At 37.5% G+C, this 23350-nt stretch overlaps 2 protein-coding genes across 5 annotated transcripts in view; both read right to left on the bottom strand.

The window, feature by feature from the left end:
• APLF (aprataxin and PNKP like factor) overlaps positions 1-22717 on the bottom strand; it is a 50018-nt gene extending 27301 nt beyond the window's left edge. The window contains exons 1-5 of one of the 4 annotated variants that reach the window (XM_081156962.1): positions 22325-22717; positions 9237-9308; positions 4999-5171; positions 1439-1586; positions 939-1068 (exon numbers count right to left, since the gene is read on the bottom strand). In XM_081156962.1, coding sequence (XP_081013088.1) covers positions 939-1068; positions 1439-1586; positions 4999-5171; positions 9237-9308; positions 22325-22420 — 619 coding nt within the window. In that variant the 5' untranslated portion in view covers positions 22421-22717. The remainder of the gene's footprint in view (positions 1-938; positions 1069-1438; positions 1587-4998; positions 5172-9236; positions 9309-22324) is intronic. The other 3 variants (XM_081156963.1, XM_081156964.1, XM_081156965.1) reach the window with 3 other exon arrangements.
• PNO1 (partner of NOB1 homolog) overlaps positions 3135-23350 on the bottom strand; it is a 197003-nt gene continuing 176787 nt past the window's right edge. Inside the window, exon 8 of the mRNA XM_081156969.1 lies at positions 3135-3145. The gene's annotated coding sequence lies outside the window, so the exon portion shown is untranslated. The remainder of the gene's footprint in view (positions 3146-23350) is intronic.

The raw sequence follows: 23350 nt of genomic DNA, 5'->3' as shown, positions 1-23350 counted from the left end.
AGCCTTACTGGCTTAACTGGTCAGAGGATACGTCTGAGGCTCGTGGAACGGGTAGAAAGATAGGGATAAAATCCTGAAAGGAAGAAAGCCGCAGAGAGCCAAGAACCAAAATCAACGCATAAAATCAACCCAAATCCTTAGATGACTACATGTGCCTGGGGGAAAGTCCTGGGACCCAGAGAAAAAGCAGCAGCTGGAAGCTGAAAGAACTAAGCAGAGACTATAACTGTTGTCCACACAGGGGAAACAGAGTTCAGGGCTTGAATTAACTGCCTATAAGAAGAAAATTGTCTATCAGGCCAAATTAATTATCTATTAGGACACAAATATTTATTCAGAGGAACATAAAATCAAAAGGCTCTACAATATATCATTTATAACATCCAATTTCCAATAGAAAGTCACTAGATGAGAATAAATAGGAAAATGTAACCCATATAAAAGAACACAAACAGTCAAAAGAAACTGAATCTGAGATGACTGAAGAGTTGCAAATAAAATGCTGACTAAATTTAAGACAATATAATAATCTTGAATCAACAGGAATACCCAGCAGATGACATAAATCATTGTACTAGCTGCCACAACAGTGAGCTATGCTAGGACAGAGATCACCTCTTCTTTAAATCCTCCAGTACATAACATTGTGTGCTGACATATTTAATTATAGTAATTTATAAAGCCCTTATTAGACATGACACCACAGGTTTGTTTAAAAATATGTATTAATATGGTAAGTATAGCACATATTAAAAAAGAAATTAGCAGGATGTTTGAGAAATGGCATAAATTATTGCTTGTGTTTTAAATTAGACTTCATATACACATCTGAAAAAAATGTTAGGCTAAGTTATACACTTACACAACTACTACTCTATCTCCACTTGCTCAGAAAAACTTTCAAATTCTGCTTAATGTTTTCTTGAAACAAAACCTACTTCCACTGATAACAGATGCTGAAAGGTTTTGATCACCTAGATCTGTTAACATCCACGCTGGAAGAATTCTTTTCCTCTGCGCAGGGTTTAACTGCTGCTTACTGAAGGCTGAACATTCACCTAGGAAAGACTAAAAATGCACCTATTTTATTAATTACGAAAAATAAGCATAATTTTAAAATTATTTACTTTGCAGAAAACTACCATGAAAAAAACCTATCTGCAACTATGGACTGAGTTAGTCAAATTTCTCAAAGGAAAAAAAAGGGGGGGAACATCTGTAATACTTTCAACAATAAAGATAAATTTAAAAAAAAATTCATGGTCTCTATTAGTTGAAGTGTTGGTCTAGTGTGAAATTCTCTAGAGTTTAACTTAAAAAGAGCAAAGCAAATTTATGCTAGCAATATTGGCATGATGTGTCTGATTTCAGTTGTCTTTTCTCTCCTCAAAATAACTTAAGGAACAGGTTATAATGGATGAGATCTTGAATTTCTCACCACACTATCTGTGGCAGAAGTCTGGGTCATCACTGTTTCTGTGCCTTTTTCCAACTGTGGAGCCCCAGTTGTCTCATCAGGCAAATTAACCACAGATGATTCTGATGTTTCATTCAATGTATTATCTTCATCAAGTATTTGACTATTTCTATAAAATAAAATCAAAGTCATTTATTCATAATTTAAATGTAAAACACTTCTGTTGCTATTTGTTATTATAAATGTGAGTCTCCCAGGTACATCTAAATAATGAGTCATGCCACTTTTCTGACTTATCAGAACAAAAAAGCAGATTATAGTATCATAGGATAAAATATTTAGACTAGAACAGGTTCTTGGTCTTCTGACCACAAGATCACCATAAAATACATTAATCTTTCCAAATCCAGGGCCTAAAAACCACAGCTATTTATCGGATGGGGAACAGCCATCTCTTTCAAGGTTTAAGAGCTATTTACTTATTCAATATTTGTCCAGATAATCCATAAAAGATCACCACCCAGTATCCAAAGAGAAAATACAAACTGCAAGTATATCAGCTAAGTTAGGCTCTTGAAGAAAAATAAATAAAATCCTGTAGCTGCTACAGGGGTTCTGGCCAATATAGTCACTTGTGAAATCTCCCCAAATGTGTAGCCTAACTGGAAGCTAAATGTTCTGACACAAGAGCATCCACAGTCACATGTGGAACATACGACCAGAACCAATTACTTCCTACTTCCTGCAAATGCGATAAGATCATCCTAAGTTGTCGCATTGTTATTACTTATGTATGCATAGAGATGATCCAACAAATCTATCTTTTTGAAAATTTGAAAATGGAAATAGAAATACTACTCAGAAATAAAAAGGAATCAACTGCTGGTATGTACAAAACATGGATGCATCTCAAAGGCATTTTGGTAAGTCAAACAAGCCATTTATGTGACATTCTAAAGAGGTAAAGCTAGAGACAGAAATCAGATCAGTGGTTGCCAGGGGCTGGGGGTGGAGTTAGAGGACTACACAGACAGGTGACTGCTATCTCAAAGCGGTAGGCATACTAAAATGGATTTATTACGTAAGACTAGAGAATCCACTAACTGGCTCTGTTCCCCAGAAGGGCCCAGAACAATAAGCAATAAGGTACACACTAGTGAGGCAGTGTTGAGGAGCTCAATGGTAGCTGCCTCTATAAGTCAGGGAAGGCTGCCAAAAAACAGGGCTCCTTATTGTCAGTGGAGATGGCAGGGTTCTAGAATTGTACAGGCCTGGTGGTTAGCATTAACCATCGGCGGCTAAGTGGATGTTACTGGCGTAATAGAGAGCAAAGCTGGAATGGCACTGATCAGTAAGCATCTGTAACAATGTCTGTCCACCTAGCTGGAGACCACATTTTTCAGCTTTCCTTGCCACTCTATGTAGCCATGTACCTAATTTGGGGAGGGGGGGTAGTATAAATGGATATGTGCGAGACATATGTGCAGGACACTTGTCCTGGATTCTCTTCTTTATTTTCTTCCTATCAACTAGAAACACCAATGATGAAGCTAATTTGGAAGCTATATATTGAGGATGACAGTTATTCCATTAGCTAGAATACATGAATCACATTATGAAGGAGAACACAACTATAACTCTGGTCTATTATGTGACAGAAAAATATTCTATCTTGTTTAAGCACTGCATTTGGGGGTTGTTGGTTTAAGGAACTTAGCTTTTACTCTAATACAGATATCAGCAAACTGCAACGCTTAATCCAAATTCAACCTGCTACTTGTTTTTGTAAATAAAGTGCTGCTGAAACGCAGCCATGGAGATCTGTTTTTGGAAAAATTCCACTGGGTCAAAGTATATTATGCTTTTTATATATTACTGGATTTGATTTGTAAATATTTTATTATAAGAAATATGGGTCTATATTTTTTTTCTTGTAATGTTCTTGTCTGATTTCGGTATCAGAATTATGGAAGCTTCATAAAAGTGAGGAAGTATACCCTCTTCTATTTTGGGCAAAAGGGTGTGATATTGGTATTCTTCCTTGAAAGTTTAAGAGAATTAATCTACTAGTGAAGTTCCTCATAGAAAATTCTTAAATTGTGAACTCAATTTCTTTAATGGGCTTAGGATTAATTAGATTTTCTGTTTCTTCCTGTTATCAGTTTTGGTAAACTATGTTTTTCAAAGAATATATCCATTCATTTAGGCTACCAAATTTACTGGCATAAAATTTTATATATTTCTTCATTACTCTTTTAAGGTCTACATAATGATATCCCCTCTTCCATTACTGATATTTATAATTTGTGTTTTCTAGCTTTTTTTTATTGATAAGCCTTGATAAAGGTTTTTCCAATTTTATTAACCTTTTCAAAGAACCAAATTTTGTTTTTTGCTAATTTTATTTGTCTATTTTCTGTTTCATTGATTTCTAGTCTTGTTCTTCTTATTTCTTTTTTTCTATCTACTGTGAGATTAATTTGCTTCTGTCTATCATCTTAAAGTAGAAGCATAAATCACTGATTTTATAGCTTTCTTGTTTTCTAATATAGTCATTTAATATCAATTTCCCTCTAAGGATAACTTTAGTTGCATCTCACAAATTTTTATGTTGTGCTTTCAGTATTATTCTGTTCAAAATGTTTTCTAATTGCCCTTATGATTTCCTTTAGACCCATGGGTTACTTAGGAATGTGTTGTTTAATTTCAAAATATTTGGAGATTTTTCTAAATAATTTATTACTGATTTTTAATTTAATACAAAAGTAATTAGAGAACATACTCTGTATAATTTTGTCCATCTACTTCTATAGGTCCGGTTTATGTATTCTATAATTTAAAGCTGAAACAGAGGCAAATAATCTGCCTATGAATGCCTCAACAAAAGTAGTACATTAACTTCACACCAGATGTTTATCATAACACCTCATTTCCTCAGTTTCCCTATTCTATATTTCCTGTTATTTTTATAAGAAAGAGAAGTTAGCCCAGATGGTGTGCTCAGTGGTTGAGCGTCGACCCATGAACCAAGAGTTCACCAGTAGAATCCTGGTCAGGGCATATTCCCAGGTTGCCGCTTGATCTCCAGTAGGGGGCGGGCAGGAGGCAACCGGTTGATGTTTCTCTCTATCCCTCTCCCTTCCTCTATCTAAAATCAATAAAAACATATTTTTTTAAAAAATGAAAGAAAGAGAAGTTATACAACTTTAGTTTAAGCCAGACTAATTTTAAAATTAAAATTTTAGTAAAATTTTAAAAGCTAACGAAAACATTAAGAAAATGTAATCAGTTTCAAATGAACTATCCTGGTTTAGTTAGATGGAAAATACATTCTGAATACAGTGGTAAAAGACACCACATATGGGAACAATCACTATTGAGGCATGAGTTTCCAAAGTCAAATGTTTTCTAGAAACACACACACACACACACACACACACACACACACACACACACCATGTAACTCCTATATTGCCAATATAATTTAATACTGGAAAGGTTTCCACTGAAGCATTTCTGGATGGCTAAGGAATTAGATTACAAATACCATTATGTAATCTTATTTCATCTGGCAATCTTACCTTAAAGTACATTCCAATTGTGTTTCAGAGTATGTTGAGAAAACACGGAAAATGTGTTTGTCGACTAACAAAGAAAAACTATCTCCGGGATTCAACCAGTGCCATAGATTTGTCTTCAATGGTAAGAGCTGGCTTTTCTCAGAAGACTGATAAAAACATGGACTTGTGTGTATCTAACAAAGAAAGAATACAGTGATGTTGTAACGCAAAATTATGACAAAAATACAACTAAATATGAACTGATACAAAATTTTAACATCATAATAATTTAGGTATATAAGAAACTTAAAAATCTAATCAATCTGGCACTTTCAAGTACCATAATTTTTATCCATACATACCAAAGGGGAAAAAAGCTGTAACATACCTCCCATTTCTCTAGGAGTCAAAGAAAACAGCAAAGTTATCAATTAACTGGTTAAAAGATATTTCTGTTATGCTTGAGATAATTTGACATTGGAAAGAGAAAATATGAAAAAAGAATTCTCAGTATGGAAACTGAATCCCTTAACTTTGATATCCAAAATTCACCAATTCCCTGGAAATGGCTAGCTTCTTTTCCACTTATTTTCTTTAATAATTTCTTACTATGATTGAAAAGTTAGAAACTATGAGAAGGGAGACTTTGATCCTATCTCTCAGCAAACAACATAGTTTGTTGTTTTTAGCTTCTCACAGAGGAATCTTACTTTGTTTGAATGAAACCCCACCATGAAGATTATTATCCATATTCAAATTGCAAGTAGTAAATATAACTCAATGTCCACTATTACATTGAAAAACAGAATTTCAAAGTACATTAAAAATAGGCCTAATATATACTTTCTTAATTGTCCCGTAATGAATATTTTTTATAGTAGGAACAGAAGTTTTTACCTGCTATAGTTATACTGAATTCTAGTCTGTTCAAACTCAGGATGAATAAAACATAGCTTAACACCCATAGATATTTTAAATGGTTGTGATCAGAAAAAGTTTTAGTGCATGAAAATAGAGTTGTATCTCAAGATACTTTAATGAAGTGTATAAACAGAAAAAATGGAAATGTTCAGCATATATCCATTCCCAGGGTGGTAATTACCTTGCTGTACTAGAGATTGTTACAATGTCCACTATTACAATGTCCACTATTTTGAATTATGTTTGCCACCAACTGCTTCCATGTTGAAGATAATGAAGTTGCCTTCATAACTAAGACCTATTGAAAGACACCTTAAAAATTCCAACTAGAATCAAGCTGAAAGTGGCCATTTCCAAAGGTCAAATTGCCTTTTTATCATTAATATGATTAAGTGTTTAAAACAAATAAGCGTTAGTGTTTAATGAAGCAATCTACATTAATGCAGATCTTTGGTTCTTTTAATAGAATCTTATATAGATAGAGCAACTCCTCTTACCATCCATTCATCCATCTACTCCATCAATTTAAGTGAGACTTTTTCTAGGGACATCAACAATCTCTAGTACAGCAAGGTAATTACCACCCTGGGAATGGACATATGCTGAACATTTCCATTTTTTCTATTTATACACTTCATTAAAGTATCTTGAGATACAACTATATTTTCATGCACTAAAACTTTTTCTGATCACAACCATTTAAAATATCTATGGGTGTTAAGCTATGTTTTATTCATCCTGAGTTTGAACAGACTAGAATTCAGTATAAATATAGCAGGTAAAAACTTCTGTTCCTACTATAAAAAATATTCATTACGGGAAAATTAAGAAAGTATATATTAGGCCTATTTTTAATGTACTTTGAAATTCTATTTTTCTTTCCTTCTTACTCAACAAAGTTCTCTTCATTGGGAAACTTGGTTAAAATTTTTATTAAATATACTCACTTTCATTTCTTTTTAAAACCTTAAGCCTTTATAAAATATAAACTAAGTAAAATATAAACAAGTTTAGAAAGTTTATAAAACGTGAAGCAAATACTATTATTAATGTTATTAATAAATAACATTAAAAAATAATATTAATAAATTAAATAATGTTAATAAATAACATTAATAGTATTATTAGGCAAATATTATTAAATTATAACTCATTTTTCAGTTGTTTTTATTTTTTTTTTAAGTCTATTTCTCTAGAATATAAATAGGATATTTCAGGAGTAACTGTGATATATTCTGATTTTAATTTCTATTATATAATAAAACATACCAAAATATCTAGAAACACTTATTGAACATCTAGAGTGTTCCCCCACTCCATCCAAATGTTAAGTTCCAGATCACTTATTTACCTCTGAACTATCTCTTGAATCCACTTCTCTTTGCTGTGTGCACAGTCACTCCCTAGTTCAAGTTCACACACACTGCTTACATTTCTTGCTTGGGCTAACATCACATCAAGTTTCCTGTCTTCATTTACCTCACAGCTTCCCAAGGTATTCTTTTACATTTATCTGCATAAAGCCTCTGATGATTCCCCAATATAAACACAGCAGTGTAAGCTCTTCATAAACCTACAGTGGTTTCCAATCTCATCTCCCAACTTCATTCACCCAAATTTTCACATACAGAAACTTTGATCCAATCACGGATGTCTACTCAAAATGCTCTTTGAATTACTACAGCCTGATATATCTTATCCCACCATACCTCTCTGCATGAATTGTTTGGACCAATCCTTATAAGTTCAAAGATTACCCATAATCACCTAATAAATCACTACTAGATTGCCAGTTCCATGGGTACATATAACTGTACCTAACACAGAAGTCTCTAATAGCAGGGAGAATCGATATTTCAACTATTAGTCATTCGTGAGTAATATCAGGAGTGGTTCCAAAGAGTTTACTATAAGAAGTGAGGCTCAAAATCTAATGTATACTAAAAATGCTACCTGTTGAGTCACTTAAATAGATTCACCACTAAAATCATTTCAATTCCATTCTCTATAAGATAAATTTTTAAATAGCAATCACTTTCACCTTCTAAAGAGCCTCTCAGAGCAAGCAGCTAGGCACATGAGCTTACTAGCTTTCAAAACCCCCTAAAAAATCACACAAGTAACTTTCTCACTATACATGACTTCATCAAATACCACAGCACTGTACTTTTTTAAAAAATATGTTTTTTATTGATTTTTAGAAAGCGAGGAAGGGAGAGGGATAGAAACATCAATGAGAGAGAAACAAAATCAATCGGCTGCCTCCTGCACATTCTCCACTGGGGATCAAGCCCACAACCCCAGGCATGTGCCCTGACCAGGATTCAAACCGTGATCTCCTGGTTCCTAGGTTGATGCTCAACCATGGAGCCATACCAGCTGGGCATAATGTTACTTTTAAACTAACCACAGAACCATGGAATTTGGGAAAGGAACCTAGGAACTATTTGGCTCAATTTGCAAAGAAAAAAAAAATCTACATTTTAGATTCTGAAATGTCCAAACAATATGTTTAACCAAGCTGGGGTAGGGGTGAGATACAGAATTAAAAGGATACATCTTAAATTTGGGAATAGGGTAATAAAAATACTGTCTGTATGAAAGAAAGAACTAATAAAAAAACAGGAAGTTGTACATATTAAGATGAAAGTACATGTAGGTTTTTTAATATTGTGAATTATTGAAATTCATTCCATAATAATAATTTTAACACCACAGCATCAAGTCTAAAATAAATGGACCCTCACACACAGATTTCATTCTCCTACACAATAGATTCTGGAAATGAAGAGGAATGATCACATAGTATGTTCTCAGAACCTGCTGTCCCTACAATGTATCAGTGCTTAAATGCAACACAACTAATTAAGATTCTAGCCCTTAACAGGAACTTGCAAATTTAAAATATTTTTAAAATCTCAAGTTGAATAAGGTCTAAATTTTAGAAATATTCAACTCTACACAGAGGTATAGAAACCTATTAACATATACCCCTATAACACTTACGTGACTTTGGTCCCTGCCCCGCCCCCTTAGTTATGGGCTTTTCGTAGGATCTTATTTGTAATATCCAGTCACAAACAAAATAATACCGTACATGTGAACCAGTGGTCATCTTTCATTCCAGTTCTATGTAAATGTAACACGTCCTAGGGGAAAGGAGGTAGTTTAAACAGTTTGATCTTCATCTCCCAGTTATCTTCTGGCAATAAGAAGAATATATTTTGACATTAATCCCCTATTTCCATAACCTTAGAAAATAAGACCCCCTCTGATCAGAAGCCGGAAAAAAGTGAGAGATGAAAAAAGTTAAAATGAATTGCTAATAACATATTTACCGGTTTGATTCGAAGCTGACTGCCTACCACCTCAAGAACGGCATGTCTTCTGGACACTCTCCTGTCTGTTATCTACAGCGGGGGGAAAAACAAAAATTTCAAACACAGCCACCTCCCTAAAAAAAACAGCAGCAACAACAACAAACCATGACTGTCCTCACTGAACAAAAAACAAAACAACTTAAAGATTGAGGGGCCTGCCCAAAATCAGAGAAGAATAAATGGCTGAGCAACAACTCTAACAGATCCCCAAACCTACATGATGGTATCCATTCATGACACAGTTAGTGGGGATTCTTATCAATAAAATTCATAAAATGAGGAGAAAATCTAAATAATGTATACTTATTAGAAAACATTTCAAATACAGGAAATACAGTGTAGGTTATAATGACAAACGGCTTTAAAAAGCAGTAGTCTAGTAAATGTAAAAGGTAAAACTACAGTCTTCAGTGCAAGGCCAACCCAGGTCAGGCAGACCTGCATTTGAGCTCTGGAGCCATCAGCACTACTTAAGAAAACAGGAAGGCAGGAGAGGGAGCAGTGAAAATCAAATGTTTACAGTGAAGAAGAGATTATAAACTGATATGATAATATAGTTATATCAGCTATATTACCATCTAATACAGTTGCTTCCTGTGTTTGAGCCAACAGTGTTCTACTTAAGCACACAATCATTTCTGTACACAAAAGTTAAAAAATTGTTTGCACTTTAAATGCTAAAATTGCTAATCAAGCCCGCGCTGCATGGCTATAAACACAACAGTTAAGATTTCCTTTGTAATTTGTGGCTGATTCACATGAAAACATTTCAAGCATCAATTTACCATAATTATTTGATTCATCTCATGGTTGCCTCAGTATCTATCACTTCAACTCTGATATTATCCACATGAAGACCAAAATTATAGGTAAAAACAGACTATAGCAGCGCCTAAATTCAATTAAACCCATTAGTTCTGCAAAACCTGGCAAATGTGAAACTGCCAGGAATCAGTGCTCATTATTTTTAAGTCAGAGAGTAGTTCCACACTTAAGACTGTCACTACAGAATAGTAACACCAAGCATCACAGCAGAATGAATTCCACATCCATAAATTTTTCACACAGCTGCAAGCTCATATTTAGGACATTTTCTAAAATAAAGTATCTTGCCCGGCCGGGCGTGGCTCAGCGCTTGAGCATCCACCTAGGATCCAGGCGATCGGGGTTCGATTCCCGTGAGGGCACATGCCCCGGGCGTGGCTCAGCGCTTGAGCATCCACCTAGGATCCAGGCGATCGGGGTTCGATTCCCGTGAGGGCACATGCCCGGGTTGTGGGCTGGGCAGCCGATCGGTGACTCTCTCATCATTGATGTTTCTGTCTCTCTATCCCTCTCCTTTCCTCTCCCTGGAATCAATAAAGATATATTTTTTTAAATAAATAAATAAATAAATAAATAAAATAAAGTATCTTAAAGGTAGCCCATTTAAAAGTAGCCACTATCAGCCACAGTGGCTATTTCAGAAAAGTAAACATAAACTAATAACCTATTCTTCCAGAAAAGAGAGGGTAGAAATGCAGAGGTTCCTACAATCTTTCCCATAATGCACCTTAGTGAGCCAAAAACAACAGCAGTGATCTGATAACCCACTTCACCATTTGCCTAGAACTTTCACTTCAATGTTGAGAGTCACTATAATACTTCCATAGCTATTATTCACATTTTACATATTTGGAAATTGAAAGTCCAGAGAATTTAAGTAATTTGTGTAGTCACTCTTCGAGTAGGTAGTACTCCAAATCTATACTCTTATTAATAAAAATAAATATGGGCGAAAAATCTTCATATGACTCTACACCTACATATAATCATTCAGACATAGTTTCAAGAAATGCAAATTATTCTGTGGCTGGGAATAAGAAGTTTCTATTTCTAACTCAGGTTCTAAGATCTCACTGTTAAGTTCAATGATAAAAATCAATTTTGTAACCAACGGAGTAATAAACTGTCAAACATAAAACCATGACATATAATGATGGTTCTTGTAATAGTCCGACTTGGGTTTCTTTTTTTTCAAGATATATTTTTGCAGGAAGCAATAGTGGACTTTTCCTGTCTTTCTTTGAAATAGGCTTCACTGAGAGCATTAGTAAGATTTTTAAATAATAAAAAGTATAATGTGACCTCTAGTGGTCACATGATTCCACAACAGTGTAATTTCATTACAAGCTGTGCATCTCCATAAAGCACCAACAAAGTGCTTTGAAGTCTTTGAAATTAACATCACTCAGGAATTTAGCTATAACCATTCTAAAAAAATTAGTAAGATTAAAAAAAAATTATGCTTTCTCAATGGAAAACTTAAAGGTTTAACAAATTATTCTTAAAGCTTATTTTAATTTTAGGATAGGGTAAGAAGGGTGGGTGGTGGGTGGAAGGTGGGTCACAAACAGATTATCCTAAAGATCTCAGAACCTGCTTACTTTAACAGCTGTTGTCTGTGTTCCTTGTGAAGGGTAGACATCCATACATTCTTATTATCATATTAACTATAACAGCAATCATGTATCAAGACCAAGAACACTACACCTATCACATATTATCTTTTTTAATCTTCACAAAATCTGTGAAGAAGATACTATTATCTTCACCTTTATGGGAGAGAAAGGGCAGTACAGAGAGATTAAGCAACTGTGTAGTTATGTAGCCAACAAGCAGGGGAACCAGGATTAGAGCCCACAGAATCTGACTCTAGAGACACCTTTGCTCGGAACACTGCGCTGCCTCCTCCCTCATTATCATTAGGTAAAACATCATTTTTTAGATTATTTACCAGCAGCTTCATTCTCTAAACTAGAACATATGAATAAAACTGGAAATAAAGCAGTATGGCTATTTAATCAGCAAGCAGACATTCTAAAAAAATTCAAGCTCTAAATAAAGCTCCAAAGGGCCTCAGGCTTTCATGAGGTCCTGATTATTCCAACGTCATACCCAAGTCTAACAAGATGTTACCTAAGCTCACAATTCTCTATTCACAGTATAGAATGAAGGGGACAGGGTTTTGAGCAAGCAATGCATTCACAACGGGGGAAAATGACTGATGTTGGCCTGCAAATGGAAAGAGAAAAGCTATAGAAAAGCCAAGAAACCAAGAACTCAAAAAGGATACACCGGCTACAGGCTATTGAGAGTAGGGACAAATGACACAACATCCTTCAAAAGGTACTAAAGGCTTACCCAAGTTTGCTTATTGATTACCAGGAGTCATCAAGTTTAAATGAAAACTTCATTTGAAAGTCAGACATTTTGCATCTTAGCCATAAAAAATAGTTAAAATCAAGGAATTCCAGTTTCATATAAAATAACTGTAGCCACCTAAGTTCTAATCATACCACATATCCCCCCAAAATCAAAGATCAATAAATAAAGCAAATAAAACCACCTATGTCCCACATCTAAAGCACTAGGAGACAGAGATCACTGCAAACTTTAATTTACATGTAAGAGGGGAAAGAAACATGAAATGCAGAAGATCAAGCTTCAGGACCTATGCTAGAACAGAACGGTGCCACTGGTCGGAAAAGAGAAAACAGGGAGTGAAAACCAAGGGGTGGTGGTTCACAGATAGTATCACTCCCAGAAAAGAAGTCATGCCTCAAGTGGGAAATACTGAAAACACATCTCACATCCAGCAGTTCAGAGGTCCAGCAAAATCGCGAATAGTTTGGGTATCAATATGAGTAATGATTATAATGGACTACAACACAAGGAATACAAAAATAATCTGTGAATTCATACTGAACTCAAGAGAGGGGCTGGAGCTAGGGCTGGGAGGAAAAGCCTTTCTTTATAAAACAATGCCAGCTAATGCCGAAGAAACGATGGAACCAGAAAAACCGTTCTTTTGTAACCACCAAAGTACACTGACTGAGTAAAGGATCAATGGCTGTGAATTTTTCAGGTAAAAGCTTGACAGGAAGCAACATTCATGAGGTCTCAAAGCATCGCTCCACCAGTTACTCACACAGGGAATGTCCTCTTCACTGCAAGAAGTCTGGCACCGCCTTCCCCAAGTCATCACACTAATAGCATCACTACCAACAGAACAAACTGACAGCTGGGCCTCCCGACCTGCTGCTCTGAGTTCACAGCACCTATGGAATGCTCTTATCCAGAATGCTTAACCTGAGTCTAATTACGGGGAAAGGATCAGACAAATCAAACCTGTGGGTATTCTATGAAACACCTGGCCTGGACTCCTAAAGCATTAGTGCCATGAAAGACAGAACAGGTCTAGATTAAAGATAATCTTTCATTGGATCCTAAACTTTTTTAATGCTAAAAAGCACATTATTGGAAAAACTGAGTAAAACTGGATTTAGAATATTAAAATGTATTACAGTTACAAATTTCTCGAGTTGATAAGAGTGCGTGTATTTATTTTCTACTTATGTAGAAACATCCTTGCCCTTAGGTGATATGTGTTGACATACTTAGGGATACAGTGCCATAATACATGTAGTTTACTTTCAAATGGGTTCAAGAGAAAGAAAAAGACAGAGAGAGGAAATAAGGCAACATGTTAACCACTAGTTAACCTAAGTTAAGGATATATATGTGTTCATTGTACTGTATAGTCTTTCAACTTTTCTGCAGGTCTGAAATCTTTCAAAATGAAAAATTCAGGAAAAAATAACTAAAATTTCAAAAATGTTGGTACTTAAAAGTTATCAAGTTACCTTGAAAATGTAGTGTACACAATTGCTAAATAACATAAATGTAGTATAATTCTATTTATAATGTCTTCAGTAAAATTAATAAGCATCTTTCTATTTAGTAATATGTAATTTTCTTAAAATCTCCTTGGTTTAGACTAGTCACCACAACTGATAGCCAACAGGCCACAAATCACTCACAGTGCTGTTGTTTTTCACTTTTACTTTGAAGAGTATATGTACCCTCCATCTCACCAGCACCCCTATAATCTTCCACTGAGCCCACTTCACCCTTTGTGGCATCCCTGGCCTCTGGTGGCATTTGATTTTGCAACTCATGATTTAAACTACACCTATACTTTTCAGATGCTAATTCTTCACATGTGTCACTGTGTACCAAATGCTACTAGTTGCTTAATCAATATCTACTCATTTCTTCTTCAGTACTAGTAGTACTCCAATATGTTCTGGTCAAAATGTGCCCAGTTAAAAATATCCAAATGCCTAGAATTCTTTGTAGCGACGGACAGCCAAGTAACACAGTTCTAGCAAAGGATATAAGAGGGGCTGTGTATCAACCACATTTTCTAGTTTCTGTATCTGCTGCTTTGATCTCCAGGGCATTAATGACTAGAAAAGAACTACTCCTCCCACGGTTATGAGATTCTTAGATAGTAAACGAATGGATCACCTATAAGTGCACATTTCATATGCAAACTAACCAATCCAAAACCGTGGCCCCAATTCTGAGGCTTTTACCTGGCTCTTACATTGCCTTAATCATCCCAGGGCTAGGCATCGGACAACTAAAGGCAGCTCCTACAGACCAGAGATCAATAAAATTATTCAAACCAGTCCATCCTAAACCTGCTTCCCTGCCTTGCCCATTCATTCCCAAGAAAACAGCAGTAAAAGCTTTCCCACCAGTCCCCCTAGCTCTCTGCCTTTTGCCTTCCACTGACAGGCTTCTCTAGCGCAGCCCTGCACAGTGGGCCCTTCTTTGTCTTGGGAACCGTAATAGATTATCTTTTTAACGGCAATCATCTGATCAGTTGGCCTCACCATACCTGAACAAAACCATAAAATCTATATTTTAAAACAGAGTAGAGCTTGTAGAAAGATTGTCTTCCTGATTGAAAGGACCTGGCTCAACTGGCACATACATTTTGCCCTCTGCCTTTCTTTCTTCCTGCTTAAATGTGGCACCTCAAGGTACAACAGCACCTATGACTACAGACATGAAAGCCACATGCAAAGACTGAACAAGGAGGAACAAAGAAAGCCCATCCTTGAGTAGCTGCACCAGCCCTGACTGTCCCTGAGATCCTCTGTTACAGAAGAAAAACCTAATTGATTTTAAAAACCTATTATTCAAACTAGGCCATCTGCACATTTCTGTTACTTGCAGCCAAGAACAATTATGATTAATACCCATTACTCTAACAACTGTTACATTGATACTGGACATCTAATAACAAATTCATTTATGCTCAGCCAGTTAGAGAAGGAATACTGAGGCAGAAAAGCTAAGTAAATTGAGCACTCAAGAAAAAGAACTTTCTTTAATATTAAAAGAATTGTGTATCATATGGCAGCTGCTCAGAAAAGAAACCCTGAAGAATACACAGGCTGAAGGGTAATGCTGAAGTCACTCCAACCCTCTGTTAGCAGCAGCTAAAATAATAGTTTTTCTTTAGCTACTATAAAAATACCTTTTTACTTGAATTCTGCATATTGTTTCTTGAATGGGAACAGGGCTCTCTGCTTTTATACCACTTTTGTATTGATACAATGCAGTTCCCTTATCTTTGATTTTCTGGTTTTGAATTGAATGTTTTCATGCATTATGATGTATGTACAAAAGTGTGTGCCAGAAGAAAAGATAGAAACATAAAAACATAAAAGAACTGTTTGTGACTTGTTTGCCACATATTTATTTTTGGCATTTATTGAAGTCAAGCAAAATGAAGACTGTCTTACGCTACCAGCAGAAATGCTTAGATGTTTTGAATCAAGGTCTCTAACCTGTTTGTTTATTATTTCCAAAATCCTAAAAATAAACCTGAATAAAGTAAAAGCAGAAAAGCTGCTGGATCCTAGAACAGACAGAATAGAATGGTACCTTTCATTTCATTTTTGCTTATATATATTTGCTGAAAACCCAATACCAGTTAATTTTTCTTAAGATGTTTTCCAAGAGAAATTTCTGAATATCGTTGACAGATATAATCATGAATTCAATGTTCCCTTTTAGCCTGCTTCCTATAAATGTAAGGACAGAAAAGAGGTAAGATTTGTTTGTTTGTTTTTTTCAGTATAAACTACATAACACACCAAGGGCTAAGATAATAAAATTTCCTTGTACAATACTTTATAATTTGCATTGCTTTCACACAGGATTATCTAGTTTGCTCTAGTGACAACAGATTAAAAAAACAGGCCAATTCAAACTTTCATGGCAGAGAAAAACAGAAAATCATCTGGGATGGGGTCTGAGCTGGTAGTATGAGAAAATACACAAACCTAAAGGTGTATGGGATCTATTTTAGGCATAATTTGCCTAAAATTCTTTCCTCAAACTGGGTGTGTGTAAAGTAAATAAAATCTAAAATTAAGACCTGAGTTGAACAGAGACTGGTTACTATAAAGCAGCTGACAAGCCATAACATTTTCTCATCTAGAGAGCTTCCCAGGATCAGGTCCAGCACACGCTCCGCAGCTCAGTCACCAACCCTGAGACCTGCCATAACATGAGATAAGCTGATCTCATTCTTCAACAGAGCAAACGCTAACTGGCACAAGGTGTTTATTATTTCACTTGGAATTTACCAAAGTCCAATTTCTGATATTAAGAAAGGACAATTTTGAGAAAACATACTTGACTTTGGCCAGAGGCTCTCTAGGTAAACTCCAATTTACAAACAAGCTCTCTTTAAAAGGTTATTAGTATACTGGATGTGAAAAGGTTTTTGAAATAGGTGAATATACTTTCCTATAAGAATAAATAGTAAGGTTATCAGGCTCTCTCACAAACACCTATTTCATCCACAATACTGATGAAATATGGATCATTTAAATCCAATTCTTTATGCCCTCCTAATTCAAGGTTGTTTAATTGTCAGCCAATATGGAACTGTGCTGACTTGTTACCACTGAAATTTCAACTAGCTCAACCTGTTTGGCCTGTAATGCTGCCTGCAGAGCGGATGCTATACAAGGGTAAGAACATCATCTCCGTCATTAATATATTATGATAGAGGCAACATAGTGAGAAAAGCATAAGCAGAGCTTAGGAAGACAAAACTGCATTTAAACCCTCATTTGGGACTTGGGTAAATTAAGGTTTCTTAATCGTTACTTATTCAGTTCAGTTCAGCAGGCATTTCTTAAAGGCCTATTCTGTGCCAAGTATTCTTCATAGGGGACCTAGAAGCGGTTTTGAACTCTGCTTTTGCAACAAAATCGTCTTCAAAGCTTTTAAAGACACAGATACCCAGATAATACCTACAAAATCAGATTATCAGAGAAAGGAGCTAGTGGAGAAGAATGGAGGCACATGAAAGGATGGCATATTTAGGTTGAGTAGTAGTACATGGCAGATGATCATTTACATATGCATGAGAAGAGTAATTCACTACACCTACTAGAATGGCCCAAATCCAAAACACTGACAGTACCAAATTCTGAGTAAGATTTGGAACAGGAACTCTCATTCATTCATGGTGGAAATGCAAAACGGCACAGCCACTGTGGAAGACAGTTGGTAGGTTCTTACAAAACTAAGCACATTCTTACCATACAGTCCAGCAACTGCACTCCGTATTTACCCAGATGAACTGAAAACTTATGTCCACACAAGATGCTGCTCACAGATGTTTATAACAGCTTTAGTCGTAACTGCCAAACTTGGAGGTAACCAAGATGTCCTTCAGTAGGTAAATGAATAAACTGTGGAACATCCAAACAATGGGATATTACTCATCACCAAAAACCCATGGAAAGACATGGAACCTTAAGTACATATTACTAAGTAAAAAAAGCCAATCTGAAAGTCTACATACACCGTATGATTCCAACTGTATGATATTCTGGAAAAGGTAAAAGTATGAAAATGGTAAAAAGTTCAGTAGTTGCCAGGGGCTGGGAGGGAAAGGAACGATGAACAGACAGAGCAAAGAGAATTTTCAGGACACTAAAGCTATTCTGGGTAATACTACGATGGTGGACACACATCATTACACGTTTGTCAAAACCCATAGAATGCACACCAAGAGTGAACCCTAGTGTAAACTATGGACTTTGGGAGATAACAGAGTGTCAACCTAAGTTCATAGAACACAGCACTGTGGTACAGGACGCTGACAGTGGGGAGGCTGCACATGTGCGGGTGTGGAGGGTAGATGGGACTCTGTACTTTCCACTCAACTCTGCTGTAAACCTGAAACTACTCAAGAAAATAAAGCCTATTTTTAAAAATTAATTATACTGTAAAGTAATGTCAGCAAAAGTTAAACAGGATCATGGCTATAATGTGATTACCCCATGAGTCTAGTCAGCACTTATCCAATTATCCAATATGCCTACACTGTCTAAGTTTAGAGGCTGAAATCATAACAGTCATTTAGTCTGAAGGACCTTCCCTCCCTACCACCCACTCTCCACCTACCAAAATTCTAACTATTCTAACACTTCATAGTCAGCTCATTATGTCACTGACATATTCAGGGAATTGTCATTTATAACACTGCTGTCGTTTATCATTGTCTCTATGTTGTTTACCTTACTTCCCCCCAATTCACTCACTCAAGTTGCCTGCCTGGCTCCAGTCTCATTTGAGGTTGTAACCCATTTAGTTACTTGCTTCTATGTCTCTCAGACCTATTAAACTTTAAGTACTTGTTTCTCTTTCATTTCTCCCATCTGATAGTATAGGGTGTCCCCAAAAAATACATACACACTTTGAATAATTACTAATTCCAATTTTTTTTCTTTTCAAATTTAACCCATTAGAATTAATAACTAATAATAATTATTCAAAATGTGTATATTCATCAACTATTTTCTGAGTTTACTAAAATATTAGTCAACAAAATAGGAAAAACATTAATATCATAAATGTTGCTCCGTAAGCTTTAACAATTGGTAGCACTGCTTCTGTTAAAATTCACTTCTAAACTCTATATCCATTTTACCCTAAGTTACAAAGAGACTCTTTTTGAGGATTGGAAGAGTGAGAGGTTGAGGCACAGAACAGGAAAGAGGAGATCATGTGTTGAAGACCTACTATGTGCTAGACATTGTACTGGGCTCAATAACTGAGGGAGGAGCAAAACCCAGCAACTAGGAGTGCTTGGCACATCCCTAGGACTAGAAAGGTGGGGCTAGAATTCCAAGACAGCTGGTGAGATTCTGCAATAAGCAGGAACAGTACAGAGTTGCCAGAATCGGGAGCAGTTACTTTGTGTAAACTTTGTGGGACACTCACAGCATTCTTACAAGTGATGAACTGATGCCACTTGAAGAGTCCATGCTAAAGTCCATGACTCTGCCCACACCAACTGGGGCCTTCTTCTCTTTTTAATTAAAGCAGTAGTTTCTATTACTTTAGGAAGTCTCACTAGATAGACATCTGGTGCTGTCCTATGCCAGGAAAAGAGATCATAAAGGAATGTCATATAATCCCTGCTATCAAAACAAAGTAAGAAAAATTTGAAATAAAAAACAGTAGTTTTCATTTAAGAGTGTAATAACTAATCATCTTTCATTAAAGAAAAACCATAAAGCAAATAGTTTGACCTAAGGGTACTTTGTTGCTTGAGATGCTATACTGTAAAACCTTTTTCTAATTAAGTTTTTTATTTAAGATAGCTGTAGATTCCCATGTAGTTGAAATATAATACAGAAAGATCTCTCATACCATTCATCCGGTTTCCCTCAGCAGTAACATCTTGTAAAACTATAATAACTATCACAATCAGATATTGATACTGATAAGATTGAGATACAAACACTTCCATCAGCACACAAATCTTTTCTGTTGCAGTTTTATAGCCATACTCCATTCCCTCCTTCTGCCCTCCCCCCTTCTCGAACCCCTGCAATCACTAATCTGTCCTAGTTTTATAATTTTGTCATTACAATAATGTTAAGTAAATGACATGCATTTCCTTCCATGCATTTGGCTTACAATATATAAGATTTTCAGGATAATTTCCTAGAGATGCATTCTGGTGTAAAACCTTTTCATTTATATGGATCATGACACATAATTCCAACCTAGTAAAGTAAACAAAGACCTTGGATTCACTGATGACTCACACTTAAAGCAATGGGCACAGGAAATTAAATTTCACTCTGTTCTGTTATATATGTATTTTCCTACCACTGTAAAGACATAGACATTCTTGCTGCCAAATTATTTTACCACCAAGACTGTTTTACACATTATAAACCTTTATGCTCGTGTGGTCAATAAGTTTTGTGAAACTTGTCTCAAAAAAAAAAAAAAAAGCGTGGCTAGTAAAGTGAGTTCAAAAAAATCATCCAAATGTACAGTGAACTTTCTGAGCTTTTCCACGTAGAACTAAGTCTTGGCTCTCTCATACTACCAAGAAAACAAACAAGAAAAAAAAATCTTACTGGAATTGCTACTGGAAAAGCAACCTTCACATTGAGCTTTAACTACTGCAGAGGAGAAACACGTGCGTTTGTCAGCTCCAAAATCTTAAAAAGCACAAATGATTAGTTCCTTAAATTTTTTCTTTCATGCATTTAGGATATTGTTCATAACCACATCTCATGCCTGCCAAACTTGGCAATACAATCCCATCACTGGATTTTGCTTTGAAAAGGAAAAGCAAAATCCAGACCAGATAACTGACTTTCTTCTCCTTGCCATTTTTACAAACAGAACCAAGCAGGAATATCTCACAATAACAAACCTATAACACAAAAGATCAAGCTACAAATAATGAAAGGGTTTGCAACCTGTTACATGTCTATAAAACATAGGCCTAAAATCCATCCACAGTACTCTGTGTTGCTGATATAATTTGTTAAGCAAATCAAAACTCATTAGTCACCAGTCAAAAGATTTCTAGATGAAACACATACCCTGCTAAGTTTCTAACTTAAATATAGGTAAAGAGATAGAGGGCAAGGGAAAAGGGTAGAGGGAAAGATAGAAAGAGAAAAGGGGGGGTGGAAGACAGGCAGTTCCAGGAAGTTCCTTCAAATGTTTGTATCTCTTAGTAAACTAAGAAAAGCAACAATGTTATTTAAACATTTAAGCAATTACTTGCCCAGTAAAAAAAATAAACAGATGAATTTCAACTTTCTTAATTAACCTTACTACATATACACATACGTGTACACACACACACACACGCACACATCCCTTTAGGACTGACTCCCTTCTCGCAGCCTTGCATTACCACTCCTTTTCCTGCTTGGAGACGGGTTCTAGGGCTCATACCAATGGTTCCATTTGGACGCTGGAGGTTAACCAACTCAGTCCACACTCATTTCTCCCCGGTATTAGCTCACAGACAGAGGCTTGTCACCAGAGGACAGCCACCCATGTCTCATTCATATTTGTATGCCCACGTGCTAGGGTCTACAAAATGTGTTGCACAAAGTGGGCACTAAAAAGGAAATGCTGAATGTTAAGAAAACAATAGACATGTACATATTTAGAGAGAGATACAAAATTCCGTAATGCAAAAGACCAGTTTTCTAATTCCTAGACATCCCAAAGAGGGTGGAGGTTAGTTTAGTGCCACTATGTGTCCAAAAGCTGTACCTGTGGCCTTTAAATAGCCGACCTACAGCTCCATTTTCTCATCAGAACAACGGGGATAATAAGGGCACCTAACTCGCACGGTTTTTAAAGGACTGAAGAACTTGGTACGCCTGGCACACTGCACACTACGTAAGGCTGAGCTGCTGCTATTCCTGAAAAAGACGATTACAATAAAAGTAAGGCCACTCCGTCCCACAGAAGGGGCCAAAAGCTTAAAAGAAATTTTAAAATCAGGGGTTGGCAAACTTTTTTCTATAAAGGGCCAGATACCACTGTAAACACTGTGGCTTGTCAGGCCAAGAGGCAATATCCAAAACAGGCTGGATTTGGACCCAGGGCCACAGTTTGCCGACCCCAGGATAAGATTATAATGATGATAACCCAAGTCGGTGCTTTTTAAAGGTAACATAAGGGAAACGGTTGTGAGTTGATTGAAGCTGCGTGAAAAACGTGCTCCCCCCCGAACTTGGAAAACCCAGACATGGCTGCGTGGTGGGGATCGGGCTCGGACAGGGGAAGGCCTCGGAAGCAAGCACGCGCGTCCGCCGCTCGGCGCTCGGGCCGCCCAGCCGCCCCACACTTACTCCCAGCAGCGGCCCGCGGCCGATCACCGTCTCTCCGGGCGCCAGGGCCACCCGGGGGCCGCCGTCCCGCGGCTGCAGCTCAAATCCCCCCGACATGGCGGCTAGGTTTAGGCCCCTGCGCAAGGAGACGGGCCCCGCAGCCGTTTCCGCCTTCCAGGGACCCGCACTGAACCTACACAGGGCCCCTGGAAAAACACGGGGGGAGGGGAGCTGAGGCTCGGCCGGGGTGTGTCAAATTCTCCCGCAGCTGAGGCTCGAGCGACTCCGGCCGAGTCCCGCCCCTCCCCCCGAACCGCCGACGCAATCGGGGATTCCCGTTCCTCTCGGACTCCCAGCAACTCTTTAAACACCCCGGGTCCTCCCGCCCCGGGCCTGCCCACCCCTCCCCACCTCTTCTCCCCGCCCACGCGGCTTGGAGGACGCCGGTCCTTGTAGTCCGCAGAGCCTTCCTTCTCCTCCCTTGCCCAGCAGAAGAAATGCCCTAGTAAAACTACCAATCCCAAAAGGCAATGCGCGCCCTCTCTACGCCTGCGCGAAATCTGAGAGCAAGGCGGGGCTAGAGTGGGCGGGGCCAGGGGGATTTTGGACAGGGATTTAGAGGCCCCCGGATTTATAATCGCGGGAGGAGAAGCCGGCAGGTTGCATCGGGTAAGAGTGTCCTCCGTTCCCTACCTGCCGGCGTCCGGCGGGCAGTCTCCAGGGCACTGCCTTCGCTCGGCGCCGCAGAGCTGAAGCGACGGCAGGTGCTCAGAGTTGTTATTGTTATTCATTTGTCAGCGCCCCGAGTTCTTTGAACTCCGGCAGGTGCACCCTGCGCGGGGCAATCGAGAAGCGTGGCTCGGCTGAGACTCGGGGTCTGGACAGGGTGGGGGTCGCCCGGGGGCGCCCGCAGCCAGGGCTACCCCGCCTCTGGATCCCTCGCCCTCCGTGTGACACCCGAAAGGGGCGATCCCCTCCTCCCCCCCGGAGAGGTCTTGCGGCCAAGTTTGTTTCGTAAAGAAGACGCTGAAAGGGGACAGTTTTCCA

The sequence above is a fragment of the Miniopterus schreibersii genome (assembly GCF_964146895.1).
Source record: "Miniopterus schreibersii genome assembly, chromosome: 13".
Classification (NCBI taxonomy): domain Eukaryota; kingdom Metazoa; phylum Chordata; class Mammalia; order Chiroptera; family Miniopteridae; genus Miniopterus; species Miniopterus schreibersii.
The sequence above is the reverse complement of the archived record's forward strand: the minus strand, read 5'-3'. Positions and strand labels throughout refer to the sequence as shown.